The sequence below is a fragment of the Sphaeramia orbicularis genome, chromosome 1 (assembly GCF_902148855.1).
Source record: "Sphaeramia orbicularis chromosome 1, fSphaOr1.1, whole genome shotgun sequence".
NCBI lineage: Eukaryota > Metazoa > Chordata > Actinopteri > Kurtiformes > Apogonidae > Sphaeramia > Sphaeramia orbicularis.
The window spans coordinates 24,718,458-24,734,548 of NC_043957.1; the positions used below are offsets into that span (position 1 = coordinate 24,718,458).

The 16,091-nt window shown below is 36.3% G+C and overlaps 1 protein-coding gene across 1 annotated transcript; it reads right to left on the reverse strand.

The window, feature by feature from the left end:
• Positions 1-3,681: 3,681 nt before the first annotated feature.
• ltv1 (LTV1 ribosome biogenesis factor) lies at positions 3,682-15,888 on the reverse strand. Its single transcript, XM_030132770.1, has 11 exons — positions 15,710-15,888; positions 14,884-15,015; positions 13,788-13,976; positions 13,513-13,600; positions 12,545-12,677; positions 11,634-11,856; positions 9,956-10,083; positions 9,723-9,862; positions 9,262-9,314; positions 4,930-5,130; positions 3,682-4,105 (listed from the first exon to the last, which is right to left on the reverse strand). The coding sequence occupies exons 1-11, from the start codon at positions 15,710-15,712 to the stop codon at positions 3,995-3,997; spliced, it is 1,401 nt and encodes a 466-aa protein (XP_029988630.1). The 5' UTR covers positions 15,713-15,888; the 3' UTR covers positions 3,682-3,994.
• Between the last annotated feature and the right edge of the window lie 203 nt (positions 15,889-16,091).

Sequence of the window (16,091 nt, forward strand, 5' to 3'; positions counted from 1 at the left end):
ATTTTTTATTGTGTGTTTTGTGTCTTACACGATTAAAAGATTTTTTTTTTGTGTTTTCAGTCAGTTGCCAGTCTAATAATAATGATGCTAAAACATGATCTGTTCAACACAACTTATTATAAGCATATGTTGTTTGAGTCCATTTAACAAAAAGAAAATAACATTATACAGCACATTAAAAACATGTAAAGATTAATTCTCCCTCGACCCCAGGTACTGGTTTGGACCTGGACCTGGAGCCGGTCCTGGGTACTGGTTTGGACTTGGAGCCAGTCCTGGGTACTGGTTTGGACTTGGAGCCAGTCCTGGGTACTGGTTTGGATCTAGATCTAGTCCTGGATACTGGTTTGGACCTGGAGCTGGTCCTGGGTGTTGGGGCATGGGTTAAATCCAGACGTTACATTTTTCAACAATAATTCAACTTAATTTGCATTTTCTTTTGGTGCCTTTTCTGAGGATTCAGTAAACATTTGTGACACAGTTGGCTGTAAGTCGTCACGTATTCTCTAAAAATCTAAATGATATGTCTCCAGAAGCCGTTATGAAAACCTTTACAGCCTCATGTTTGAGAAGTCTGATGTGGATTTGGTGCAGGTGTTACATCAGTAAACCTCGTGACAGAGTTCCACTTCATTAAAGCCCACATGTCTACTGTACCTGGTTCCATTCATCCACCCGTTGGAACCTGTTAAACTGGTCCTCTGATCGTTCCTGGAGCAGTTCCGTTTGAAACAAATGAATTAAATGTATTTACACAAATTTATTTATATGTTAAAAGATAATTGTTTACCTCCTGTTGTGTAAAGCTTTTATACACATGCTAGTATTGTTTTATTAACTTATTTTACAGTAATTTGGGTAGTTCTGACTAAAAAATGGGAATTTGGCTGTAACTTTCAACTGCACTGATAAATAATAAAGGATCTTTGCTTCTCAAACCAACATGACATTTGTATGATCAGTCACTCATGTTTATTGGCGTGAGTAGGAGGAATGCCGGTGCACTGCCAAATGTTTTTCTTGCTCTTTTGTGTCGTCACACATAACATAAACTCAGTTTCCATGAGCCCTAAAATATATATATTTACTGATACACTGATAGAGTCTAAACATTTTTCTACATTTCACATATGAAAAGTGTTAAATGTGGATAAGAAACAGATGGTTGCGAAGGGGGAAGAGCTGAAAATTGAACAAATGTGATGTCATATTCAATTAGTGCTTACATGCCACTCTTACTCTTTACTTCCTGTTATTTCTCAACTGGTGTGATTAATCTGTTTCTTTGTAAAACTGCACTCTGTTGCTGCAGTAGAGGAACAGAAGATTGAGGGTTTTTTTGCAGAGACAAAAAAAAAGCAAATCTACCATATTGAATCTTTAACTTTTATCCCACAGCTGTGAACTGTACTGGGCAAAAACTAGATTATCAGACGCTATTTTTTTTTTTTTTTTTTTTTTTTTTTTTTTTTTAGGTCTTAGATGCAGGATAGTCTAGTTTTCAGAAGGGAAGTCAATATAGTCAGTACAGTAGAGGTAATCTGTCTTCCTTCTCCAGAAATACCTGTTGACTGTGACATACCTTTCTATCAAGTCACAAGGATAACTCACTTGTAATTTAACCCTTTAGAATAGTGGCTGTTGTTCTTCAACTGGAGTTATTTTCGAAAACAATACCCACTGCTTTTCTTTGCATACTTAAATCAGCCCAGCCCAATGTTTGAATAAACTTTTATTATCATTGTAACCTGTCTAAGTTGCTCAACACAGTTCTTCATTCAGAGTATCGCTGTCTCGGTTGTGTTACAGTAAATTAAATTCCCTAAACCAGCCACAATTTTAGACTTGAACAAACCTTTCCTCAGGTCAGTGAAGTACAAAATTCTGCAGAAATCTGATTATACTACAGCTGCAGTTTGTTGTTTAAAGCTGCAGTGCATTATAATCTTTTGGAGTCAGTGTGAGAGGAGCCAAGGAAATACTCATTCCATATTATTATTTTTTTTTTACAGTGTTTTGTTTTAATGAACTCATTATCCCTAAATAAGTTAAAGCAGGGATGTCAGACTCATTTTAGTTTAGGGGCCACATTCAACCCAATGTGATCTCAAGCGGGCCAGACCAGTAAACTGATAAAAACAACAACAACAACAACAAAACATAATAGCCTATTAATAATAATCCCAAATTTTATCTTTGTTTGTGTGGAAAAAACTAAAATCTCATAATGAAAATGTGACGAACCTGAACAACCATGTACAACCTAAAATTTGTCGAGAAAAATGAGTGAAATTTCAACAATATTTTGTCTCAGCTTATTATTAACACAACTTACGATCACAGTAGATCTATAAATACACAAAATAGTAACGAGCATTATATTGTTAAAATTGAACTTGCTTTTTGACATTTGAGGTTGTTCATATTTACTCAGGTTATTCACATTTTATTGTGAAAGGATAGTTTGTAAATGTAAATATTTTCATAATGCAATTTAACTTTTTTTTCATATTAAACAAAGCAGAAATTTTGAAGTTGTCATTCTTTATAGGTTATTATGCTGCTCACATTGGGCTGTATGTGGCCCCTGAACTAAAACCAGTTTGATACAGTTGAAGGTTATTATCTTGAATGTGATTTTTGCACTTCAGAAATTCATCCTGCAGGCCACATCGGACCATTTGGCGAGACATATGTTTGGCATCCCTGGGTTAAAGGGTCCATCTAAACTGCTGGTTGGTGTGAATGTGAGAGTTAATGGTTTGTCTGTGTCAGCCCTGCAATAAACTGAAGACATATTCATGGTAAACCCCACCTTCTCCCACTGTCCACCGCAAAGGACATTCCATAAAAATAAAATTAAAAATGTATCGGAAAAGTTTTTAATGCAAAAAAGCAGAAACTTTTACCCTCCTTGGTCTCAGGACAGTAATATGCTTTTGTCTCTACTGGTTTTGCTAAAAGAGTTTAACATTTGTGAGCGTTTGTCAAAAATGACCCTTGGTAGCACCCGTAGGCAGCAGTGTGTTCGGAAAATGTAGTAGAGGTAAAAGCATTAGACATGTTACAGCAATAAAACAATGTGAAAATGATGCATTGTGTTGGCATAATAAACCACGAACCCATTTATTTTACTTGTGTGCCTTTCAGTCTATTTTGCTGACTTCTAAGGAATCTTTTCAACCTCTACATAGAAGACCCAGAGAAGAAGTTTTTGCTTAATTACAGCGAGTTGAGATAGATACGGAGGTTAAATGTGACTGAAAGCTGTAATTTCCTCAGGTTTGACTACATTTACATTTTATTTAACCTTTATTTAACCAGGAAGTCCCTTGAGATAAAATCTTTTTCGAGGTAGACGCATACATCAACTCTTTACATAAAAATATTTGTCAATGAAGGTCTCTGAAATTTATGAAATGCTTATAATTGTTCCTCATTGTACCTTAAAAACAGGATGTAAAAAAAAAAAAAAGGGGAATTAACAGTTTGCAAAAACTTTTCTTCAGAAATTACTCAACCGATTCTCAAGTATCAAAATAGCCGTTTGTGAGTAGTTAGTTAATACAGTATAATTAAATATTTTTCTCACTTTGACTTTATGAATATATTTAATGTGTAAATCATGTGATTCTCTGTATTTCATAATGATAAACTTTGGATTTTCACCATCAACTTGTGTCCATGGGCGAGTTAGCAAAGTGAAAACAAAAAAACCTGTTCAGTTTTGATGAGACATTCAAAGACACCTTCTGGTGCACGAGTTTTTAATACTCTCTGCAAAGGTGGAACCAAAAACATAAAAACACACATTGAGGTCCATGTTTGTAGCATGATGGGATTACATGAGGATCTATTTCTTCTGAATTGGAGCTGGGTCAGTCCTGGGTCAGTCCTCCAGTCCGGATCATCCTGCCACCTGATGAGACCAATGTGTCCTGAACGTCTCATCGTCCGGTAAAAAGTCTGTGCAGTCCGAGCAGTGAAGCAGCGACTAAAGCTTCAGGCCCTGAATGTTTGCTCTGAGGTTCAACATCTGCTTCTCCTGTCGGACTTTCTCCTCTTTAAACGCCGTCTTGTTGGCCCTCTTTTCCACTCTCCTCTCCTGTGAAAACACAAAGGGGTTAGAGTTCACCACATTACACTGATAATGGTTTGAATCATTTGTTAACCAATCGCTGTAGTTCTGCTGATCCTCTTACAATAAATACTGGAATGGAGACTATGGTGTTTGCAGAGTCAATAAACGAGCATTTCATTGGACTCAACTACTCACAAGGTCAATCTGGTGATTTTACTGTCAAACACCACCAGCAATAATTCATGTTGTATATTATGCAAACAGAGCCTTCTAATGTCTAGCATTGATTTCTGTTGCTCTGATTTTTCAAGGAGGACTTTGCCTTTGAATGCAACTCTTCACAATTTCACTCATAATTCAATCTTGGATCAAAACTTCAGGTTTTAGAAATGAAAATATATATTTGAGTTGCACAAATTTGACAGGTCAAAGTCAGATCCTAAATACAAAACAGCACAGAATAAAACATCTAACCTGAAGGACATAGCATTTGGTTTTGGACAGGGACAAGATGAGACACAATGAGACGAAACAAGACAACACAGGACAAAATAAAACGAAACAACGTAGGACAAAATAAGGCAAAACAAGATGAGACAACAACACAGGACAAAACAAGACAGTACATTAATAATCCCAAAGCCAATTCAAGTACATGTAAGACACTCATCATCACATAAGACATTAATTAAAATAAAATACTAAATATATAACTGTGAATTCCAGATCGCTGTGATGAAATCTGAACAAACCTAATGATTATAACAGATCATTTAAACAAAGACCAGTCTGTGGCACAAACTCATCAGTACAATCAATCCACAAAAGGATAAAACTAGTTCTGGTACCTTTCGTTCTTCCTTGATGGCCTGCTTCCTCGCCTTTCTCTCCTCTTTGCTCTCATCCTTGTTTCGAGGTTGTGTGCAGGCTCGAGGCAGGTCTGAGTCGTTGATCCTTGTCATTCGTTCTGCCTGCTTCGCCGTCAGGCCTCTGGCAGGAAGCACGTCCAGAGGGATGCCCGTCTTACTGGAGACACGAATTGGCTTCGACTGACAAAACAACGTGATAAAAGCACAACTTAACCATCAAATGAAATACTGATGAGTCACAGTGTGGTATTAGAGACACAGGAACGTTAAAGAAGACACAGATTGTCACATAATTGCATGTTGCACATATTGGATGTCACTTTCACTCACTAACTCATCCATAACTAATAACTCATCGCTTAACTTCACTAGTCACTTTCCATTAGACATCTGCGCAAAACTTTACTGATATTTACTAAATGTCAAAAAAAACCCATAACTGCATAATGTCGGTTTTTCCATTAAATCACAAATGCAATGATTTTTTAAAATTTATTATTGCAAGACGACATGAGAAGTCATTCCATAAACATGGTGACAAACGTATATATGGTGTTGATTTACAGATATATTCATTATTATTATATATTACCTCTCCATCTTGTACTAAATTAAAAAATGATTGGGTTAACTTGTGTGCCCACACATACGGACACGTTTCTTCTTCTTCTTCTTCGCTTGTTGTAACATCCGTCAACATCCGTTTTTCTAATTCACCTGACTCTAGTTGCGAAAAAAGGTCTTTCCATTGCAGTTTTGCGTTATATGCCATTTGCACTACGCCCGAAAAACCACCTCTTACCAGCGCAAAAACTTTTAATCAAAAAATGAGACTTTTGGCGAAATTGTCATTTTTCCATTAGGTAAATTTTTATGTGCAAGTTATATTTGTGCAATTTGGGGGTCAATGGAAAAGTGACTAGTGTTGCACCATTATTGCCTATTTATTGTCTCCTCAACCCCCTGTTGTTTATAGTTATATTCTGTTCATACTTTATATTCTTTTCTATTTTTTAGTATTTTTTTCTACTATGTCCATTTTGCACCATGGGGCTTTAGAGTTTTGTCATTTCAGTTTTCTGTATGTACATATGGCAAAACTGACGATAAAACTGATTTTGACTTTGAGATTAATCACCCCTGAAAGGATGTCTGATGTATTTAATTAGTAATTTATTAGTTTGACTCAGATGTTCAGTTCAGCTGGTATCAAAGATCCTTCATTCATGTATGTGTTTTAATATCCTTTAAAAATACAGTCGATTTCTACTTTAACCCTTTGGGGTCTGAGCCTATTTTGGCTGTTTTTGAGTACTTTTGATTTTGCCTTTATATACTATATAAAGAAATGTTTATTATACTCATGTTTGTTATCTTTTTTTTTCCCAGCACAATTTCATCTATCTCATCTGTTTGTTATTTTTTCACTTTAATCTACTATATCAACATAAAAGGCCAAAAAACACAATATATATATATATATATATATATATATATATATATATATATATATATATATTTCAAAGACTTTAAAAGTGAATACTGGTTCCAAATATTAGGTATATAAAGTTAAAATTGTAATAAATTACAACTATACTTAAATATTTGACATAAAAGCATATCTTTATATAGGTGTTGTCTTCACCCCCCTCCCCCCGAAGCAACAATGAATTCATCCAACAAACATTACTAGACACTGATTATTAGTGTAATCAGGGTTCCTACAAGTTAAATTTAAGACTTTTTAAGACCTTTTTAAGACTACTTAGAACAGAATTTAATGCCCATTTCAAAGCCTGTTATACGGCCATACTGGCAAAAATTTGTGACTCATACAATGTAGGAAAATGTATTTACTTACTCCAACACCTCGATTCCCACCCTTCTGAGACATTTCTCACTAGGGGCTGCAAAGTTCACGATAACTGGTTCCTAATTTCAATATAAATTGTCAGGTTGGAACGGGTGAGTTTACTAACGTTACTTTCTTTGCAGCTTGGACATTTAACAGACACATTCAAACACATTTATGGCAACATAACTGAAGACCTCCCATATCAAATTTAATACCATTTAAGGACTTTTTTAAGGTATTAAATGCAGATTTGTAAACTCAAGACTTTTAAGACTTTTTAAGAGCCTGCACGAACCCTGTGTAATGAATCCTAATTTCTTTATTTCTGACAGTGCATCACTTCGAAGACAAAGGGTATCCTGTTGTTAAGTCGTAACATCACTTCCTACTACTGGATCTATTTTAGTTCATTCCTCTGTATTCAGTCTGCTGCAGCTCTGTGTCCACGAGTCAATAAAACACATCCAGTTGTCATTCTACCCCTTTTCAGGTAACAAATAAGAAGATAAAAAATGAATGAAGCTGATAAGTAAAATTACAATGAAGGAAGAAAACAATTAAGTTTGGTGCTAATGTTAGTGTGTTAGCTGATGAACTGGATCAAACTGGATCATTATTGACTCCCCTGACAGAGGATAATGATGTTATGAGGTATTGAACAACTTCCAACTTTTTGTTTCATTTGTTAGGCCTTTATCACTGCTGAGCAGTTCAGGGCAAGATAACTAAATTAAGGATTTATGTCGACACACAGCTGAGCATGAAGAGAAGCGATACGCTGCTGTGAATTAAACAGGAACTGAAACACTATTTAAGACACTTAAAATCACAATCTACTGCAGGTAAAACACAATGTACAAGTGCATTAATCATTGCACTTTGGTCAAATAAATACATTTAGTACCTTCTGAACCCTGACTGGTCCCTGATTCAAGAGAGAAGTGAAAGTAAATGCGCATACAGACTCCACTGTTAGAGACTATTTAAACCTGGACGAGTTTTATGGCACCATGACGTCAGACTTAACAACCAGGACTCAGGGAATTTCCACCTGCTGGTAATCTGTATGTAAATATTTTAGCCAAATGTGTGTGTCATGTGAATGACAACAGTATTACAGAGGGCAGGTGGTTCTGGCCTTTCTTTAAGGGTTTTACATGGTTTTAATATATTGATGTTAAAAAAAAAAAGTACTACATTTTCTAAATTGTTGCACAGATCAATAGACCATTCTGAATATGCCTGACAGCAGATCAGATGTGGTGATGATAAACTGCCTCATTACAGTTTTTCCCAATTGCTAAAACACAAAAGCCAATTCTCTAAACCAAATGACCAGTCCTCTAAACACATTTAATAAAAGTAGCCCCCATTTGCCAAAATCATAAACACATTTCACATGAAGACATAATTCACAAAACACAATCCTCCTTTTTTCATATATCTAAACACATTTTGTCTTGCTAAAACACAAGTTGCAAAAAACTCTGCTCAAATTCTCAAATTAAAGCTCATGTGATGCAAAATACTTGCCAAAGTCAGCAAAATTTGAACACGATGAACACACCTGGCTTCATTCATTAAACACAATGACTCAAAATTGAAGACACTTGTTGCAAATGATGTGATTACACCTATAAAAGCCAGTTCAGAGTGCACAGTTTGCTGAAGGTTCAAACAAACACAATGGACAGAGGCAGAGTCAGAGGAAGAGGAGCAGGCCCGGAAGGGAGAGCAAGACAAACTCGCACCACCATTACAGACGAGATGCGAGCAACAGTCATTGATCTTGTCATTGTCCATGGCATGACAATGACTGAAGGAGGACTAAGAGTTGAACCTGAGTAGGTTCTCAAGGGCCACCATTATCCGGGCATTCAGAGAACATAACAGGTATTGGTACCCAGTGCTACGACGTGATGCCGCATAATATATGTGTGTGTGGGATAAATACTGTAAATAAAAAATATCACACCCTGAACATTGTTTTCAATGAGTATTGTTGTGTGTACTGAATCCTCTGTAGTGTTGGCATAGAGTTGTGATCCAGTACAGTAGTGTACATGCTGTATTTTCTGTTCATATGAAACACATCTATGAAGGCCCAATACTTCACAGTGATATATTCTGAGAACAGATGCTGTAAAGTTTCTACAAATATGCTTTGGCAGTTGTGGAAAAAAAGAACATTCTCACACACTGAACACTGTGTTTTCAGTTGTTTTTTTGTAGTGTGTAATGATGTGTATAGTGTTTAAATTTTTGCAGGCTTTGAGCAGCTGTTTTGGAGTGAAAGTTTGAATTTTGAAGAGAGAAGGTGTCGTTTTGTTTATGTAGCTTTAGAAAAGTGTGCTGTGTTTAGAGTTTTGGAAAAATGGAGGAAAATTTTGTGAAATGTGTTTTAGCAGTTGAGAAAAACTGTAAGATGTGTTTTTACATTTTGTGTGTTTTCTTACCTTTGGCGGCTCCTCAATAATTTTGGGCCTGTTGTAAATGTTGGAATATGTACCTGAGAATACAAATATGTACTTAGAACAAGACAAAAAATATCCATGTAGTATTTATATTTGTTTAACCCTGACGATGAGTCTAATCATATTAAAAACATTCCAACAGCTTTGAGATGAGGTTCTTCAAACATAATTCATAGTCACTGAAGGACAAATTAACGTGCAGTCTATGTTTCTTTAAGTTTAACACCTGTCTCTTGTGCAGTGCTTAAAGGTGATATGAACTCATTTCACATTAGGTCTGACTTGTCCAAGGTCTTGCTGCTAACAAAAGCACATTTAACTCATCAAACTAAAAGAAATGAAAACGAAAAGTATAAAGGACAAGTATGATCTGGACAATCTGTTAGACTTACTCTGCTCAGTAACTGACATGAAACTCCATAAACTGAGTAAATCAAACTCACTGATGATGGTTTCACAGTCCCATTTGTCCTCTGGAGCTTCAACCACCACTGTCTCCATCTCCTCTTCCTCTTCCTCGTCCTCATCCTCTTCCTTCAAAGCAGGAAGTTCTTTAGGACCCAAGTCATCAGGCCTCAAAGACCTGAATCGCAAACAAGAACAGGATATGACGAAGGCTCTTCTCTCTTAAATAATATTAACAGTGTGAGAATATAATCTATCGAAGATCCCTCACTCTTTCTGCTTCTGTTTGAAATAGTCTTTGATGACTTCCTCCAGCCGAGCACTGTCCGGTTCGATGAAGCCCTCCAGCTCTGCGTTGTCCAAGGCGCCGATTTCATCGTCATCAAACTGTTCATAAAACTGAAGCAACACAAACACATGTGCATGTTATATCATGTCTGTGAGAGGGATCACTCCTCTGTTGCAGTTCTTGAGATGTAATGATTGATTGGCTCATGAGGGGCTTAAGTGTGTTTTCAGCCCTGATCAGTGCCAGTGGTGAAGTTCACCATGAGTCCATAAGAATCACATATTAATTAGATGGGACTTACCTACATGAGCCTATCTGCTACTGCTACAGAGTTTAGGTAGTAGAAACATGCCAAGTGCACAAATTGAGTAAAACTCCACATAAAAAAATAGGACCAATGGCCCCAGCAGCTAACCAATAATGAATCAATAATGTGGCCCATTATAAGTAAAGGCATATTTTTAATAATTCCAAAATTCATCACACATTCAAAAATCAAAATTCCTCAAAACTGTGAACAAACTTTGTAGACGTCGACCCAAGGAAGCTCCAAGAAATTTTTAAATGAATCTGACCTGCAGTTTCAAAGAAGACTGTTGAAATGTAGACAATGGTGACCTTGAATTTGACCCTTTAAGTTCACTCAAGGTCAAAGGTCATGGACCAAAATTAAAGTCCATATATGACTTCCTATCAGTTTTATTGTTTTTATCCGATTTTGGTTGGCACAACCACTGCGTCCCTTCCTCCTCCACATTAGTGATCCTTTGTTGGTAGTTTTTTTTTTTTGTTCAATAAACCCTTTCCACTTGTTTCACACATACTCTGACTCCATCTTCATTTTGATTGTCTGGTTGATGTCTCCTTTTCTCACACCATCAAAGGACACGTAACAAAATGTAGACAACGGTGACCCTGAATTTGATCCTTTAAGTTCACTTAAGGTCAAAAGTCATGGACCCAAATGAAAGTCCATATATGATTTCCTATCAGTGCTCAATAGTAACGATGTTGATGTCTATAAACATTTCTATGTTATAAACCATCAAAATATGATCCACTATAGGTAAAGACAAATTTTAGATACATCAAAAATTCTAAAGTCAAAATTTCTCACAGCTGTCAAACTTTGCAGACATTTTCCCAAGGGAGCTACAATGTAAAAATGTAAATGAATCTGACCAATAGTTTTATTGGAGAAGATGTTTGAAGAAATTGCTAATGAAGATGGCGCCTTCACAAAAGCTATTGGCTGCCGAGTAAAAAATAAAAATTGAGTTGCCATTTTTATCATGGATTGGCTCCAAAAGGTAATGGGTCCTTTTTGGTATTTTGTACCCTTCCAATAAGTTGCCTAATAATATCTATGAGTCTTTGCTGAAGCCAATTCTCCTGATAGCAAGAAGTATCTGTAGTTATACAGTTTCCATGTTTTTCTTTGTTTTTCTTTATTTGAAGTGAGAGCCATATGCTGCACAGGCATTCTGACTTTGGGAATACATTCTTTTCTAAATTAAATGTTTCCTGTTTTAAAAGGTTAGTAATCTCCTACGACACTGTTTGCTGAGATAATAACAAAGGGACAGAAAATCATATGGATCACAGTGGGTTTTTTTTCTTGACTGACATCAGAGCCAGCCTGAACTAAACATCCACAAACCTTCTCGAAGCGGTCGTCCAACAGGCTGAGCTGTTCATTTCTCCTCATCACAGACGATGTCAGCGAATATTCTGTGAATCGACTCTTCGTCTCCTCATCCATGAACAGAAACTCTCGACCACAGCCACCCTCCACCATTTCCTCCTCATCCGAAAACCCACCCTCGGAGTCAAAGTCACCTTCGTCGTCCGTGTCCTCCCACTCATCATCATCATCATCACCCCTTTGTTGTAATTCAGACACAAAGATATTTAATCAGCAAATGAAATATATATTTTTCACTGTACATTATTTGACATGCAAGACAATAATTTTCACTCAATGTTCATGTGATTTTCTCATTTTAGCTCATTGTTAAATTGTAAAGCTCAACTCCAAATACTTTTTAGTTCTACTTTTTTAAATTTGTCCCAGTGTGACAGGCCAAAGTATACCCCTTGCTAGATTTGCTAGTCTTAGAAGTTGAAGTTTCTGGACATTAAGTCTTATCATATATGAACAGTCAGATTAATTAAACATTGTGTTACGACTGCAATATAATGTTTTGCATTATAATGTGTTTTTATTTTAATGTATAAACACTACTGAGAAGTGTGGTAGTAATCTTTGACTACTGTGGAAGTCCAATATTTTAACTGATTGAAGTTTTTTTGGTTGAAATGGAAATAAAAGTAACTGTTAAGAATTTTCAGATTTGCCACTTAGCTTTCTCATTTAACTTACCTGACAAAGCTGAACCCCTAATAAAATTTGGAAAAATGAAGTAATTCTTGTGTATATCACTCAACACTACTGATATCATATATAGCCATGGGTATAGTTGGGTACTTTCACATTCTCTGTTTTGAAGCAAAGAGCTGTTAAAATAATCAGATTTTTTAAAAAAAAGAATACTTTTTTTTATTTCTTACTCCATATCTGGTGCTCCACTCGCACTGTTTGCTTTGATGATGAAATCGTCATCCAGGATGTTGTCAGGGTCATCGTAGTTGAAGTCTTCGTCGAGAGCAGCCACAATGTCAGGGTCCATGTCCAGACGAGGCCCTGAACGAAAACAAATGACATAAGAACATCTGGAGCAGTTTATTTGTACAGGTAAATCCTACCTTTAAGCAAGAGGGCTAATAAGATCTTTCAGCACAGCTCACTCCCTAATTGTCAAGAGCAGAGGCCGATAACAGGTAAAGACTTTATCAGGATGTGACATGTACCCTAACCTTGACCGGCGGTGATGCTGAAGATCTGGAGTTGATCCCAGAGCGCCTTCCACGGCAGCCCACTGCTACTAATATGTACCATGTGTTAGTGTTAATGCTAATGCTAGGTACTGTATGTTTCAGGATGTTTAAAATGCAGGGATAATAAAGTGAATTAACCTTCTTAACCCTATAAGGACTACCACTGTAACAGGCCTCCTAGATTTCTTTATGTTGATTTTGCAATAAAAGTGTTGGAAAATGCCTTCTTCTTTTGCACCTTTTTTAAGGAAGAACTTGACATGAATGTGACCATGATGCCGGAGACAGAACCCTCCAAAAAGGGTTAACCTTTAAAAGTAGAAAGAGTTATGCTTTGGTGTCTTTTTTAATGAGTTGCACGTCAGTAACAGTTAGGGATGCAAAAAGTAAATCAACTATCAATTAACTGTCTATAAGAATTTGCTCGATTAAATTATTAATTGTCGGTTAATTGGCCTTTTCCATGTCCTGTCCGAAGGCTGCTGGTTTGTCCACGCTGCGACGCCGCGGCTGGGACAGCTGGTCATCGAACCGGATTATGACATTAATGAGTTAGAATGGCTTTAAGATTCTGCAAAGATTCTGTATCCTCTCTGTACATTTTTAATACACTAGTACAAATCTTCTACTGATGCTCTTACCTGAAATTGGAGCCGCTTTGTTCAGGAGTCCAACCTCTTCTTCAAACTCTGAGGCAAATACTGAAGAAGGCAGGTTGATAGTGGCTGCCTGTTAATCCCACACAACAAGAATGATTAAAGTCTCAATATTGTGAAATTAAACCATCTCAAATTTGTGACATCTGAACAAATATTCAAAATACACAATAAGTGCTATTTTCTCAAACTTCACAGGCTTTAGGAGAATAATTTAACTCCCAAAGTGGCCTGGCTTTTCAGGTCTGTGGGGAACTCACAGGAGTGCCATTCTCCTCATCCTCATCTTCATCACAGAGCTGAAAAGGTTGCCCATCATTGTGCACCATCCCAGAGGCCACCAGCTCTGATCGACCTGACGCCTCCTTCAAGTGCTGCAGATAATCATAGTCGTCGTCAAAGAAAACACCAAAATTTCTCTGCTCCTCGCGCCGCTTTTCCACCTCCACCTGGAAACATCAAAACAAACAAAGATGGTATAAAATTTAAAACATCTTCTAATTTCACAAAAATCTGCATGTGTGATCTGATTCAACCTTTTTGTCTGTGCCTTGAAAAACCCTTCAAGCTTGTTATTGCACCAGGTGACATGTTTGTTTTGAAATGTGGAAACCTGATGTTCTTGGACACTGAAAATGGACTTTGGTAACATGAATATCTAATTAGATTTTAGAACTACAACCACATTTACAACAGTTGTCAACTATTAAATTAATCCAAAATCATTTTTATGATTGATTAATTTTGAATATTTTTATAAATCAAGAACCTCAACATTCTCTGATTGCAGCCCTTCTTTACTGCAGTTGATTGAATTTCTTTAGGTTTTAGCAAAACAAATTATAAAAGGATGGCATCTTGAACTTTGGAAAACACAGTGTGTGTTCATGTATGTGTGTACACACACAAATGCCAAATGAATCCAGGAAACAATCAAAAGATTACTCAACAAATAAAATAATTAAATAAAATATAATAAAATAATAGTTGCAAGCCTATCTACTTACATATTCACTGATTCTTGATTTTTCACATGAGGTAAAGGGAGGAGATGGTGTTTAATGTTGTGAGTTTGACGAAAAACAAAAAAATCATCATTCATCATTAGTTATTGGTTTCAAAGGTTTTCTTGAGCAAAGGAGGCTTGATTATTAACCTAACAATATCTTTGGTTTTCTCGTAAGATGTGCTCTGAGAAACTAAAAGGCAGTTTTTGGAGTTACTGTGATTCATACCACAATCTGGCTCGGTGATTTATAGTTTAATAGTAAAACTCTATGGCACAGTTAGTGATGGAAAACTTCATATAGAACAGGGGAAAAACTGATATATGTGCAGAAAAATCTATATCTGTACCTTGGTGGCGGGAAGGAGGACATGCTGAGGGGCTTTCTCATCTGCAGCAAGAGGATCTCTCTGACTCCTGTGAACAAGGTGAAAGGTGACCGCCTTCTTCTTTTCAATGAACGATTTCTTCTTTCTATGTGGCTAAAACAGGAAAAAAAAAAAGAAGTGAACAATTAAGAAAACTACACATATTTGCCTTTGGGAGAACAGTCTCAAAAATGTAATTACAGTCAATCCATAGACAGCTGATAGCAACTAGTGTGAAAACCAAGTCACACATACATCTTGTGAAATTTTGATTTTTCTCATTTGGATATTTGACAGATATTTCTTTATCTATTATGTTTTTAATATACTGTGGGTTTTTGCAAATTGCTTAAACAAAATACACATTCTGGATGTACAATGTAATGTTTTCCAACGCCTTAGATTACAACCAAAAAAACTCACATTGTTATTACTTAAATAAAACAGCTGACTGAATAAAGACTAAGATTTTTAATCCCCTAATATTAGTCTGGATTTATTACTCAGCCTAAAAATGAACAATACTGAGCGGCTTTATTGTAGGTTACCTAAAATGTGGTAGCTCATAACTTTACTAAACACTATATGATGGATTTCTGTATTAGCATGATGAGGACTAACAAAGCATGTCAACTTCAACAAGCCTTGGTTTGGGAGCAAGACAGTACACTACATGCGTTCTAATGTGTTTCGTAAAGTGTCCAACCTGAATTAAAAGTTTATAACCTCAATTTAGACATTCCTGGACAATAGTTTTCTGACAACAGCTAGCTAACACGGTTAGCTTAGTCTATCACTGTCGACTTACCATTTTGTCACGGAATCTATGCCCGTTTTCTCGAGTTGGCCGGTTTTACAGAACTTAAAACTACAAACTCATTTAAGGTAATTCATCTAATAACCGTTTAAATCCATGAAATCGTCGGTGTTGAGCGGTTGTTTATCCACGTTGGATGCTCCTTCACCATGCTGCTGCTGCTGCCATCACAGGAAAGAACCACTTCAAAAACCAACGGGGACGTCACACAATAATATTCTGTTTTAATACAAACAATACGAGTATATATTTTATTATTGGCTTTAAAACTATTTAAATAATTGATTTAAAATGTATACTTGAGGTTTTGTTTATAATAATCAATTTTTCTTGGATGTAAAGGATAGTTGTCCTCCCTCTTAGTATACATTGT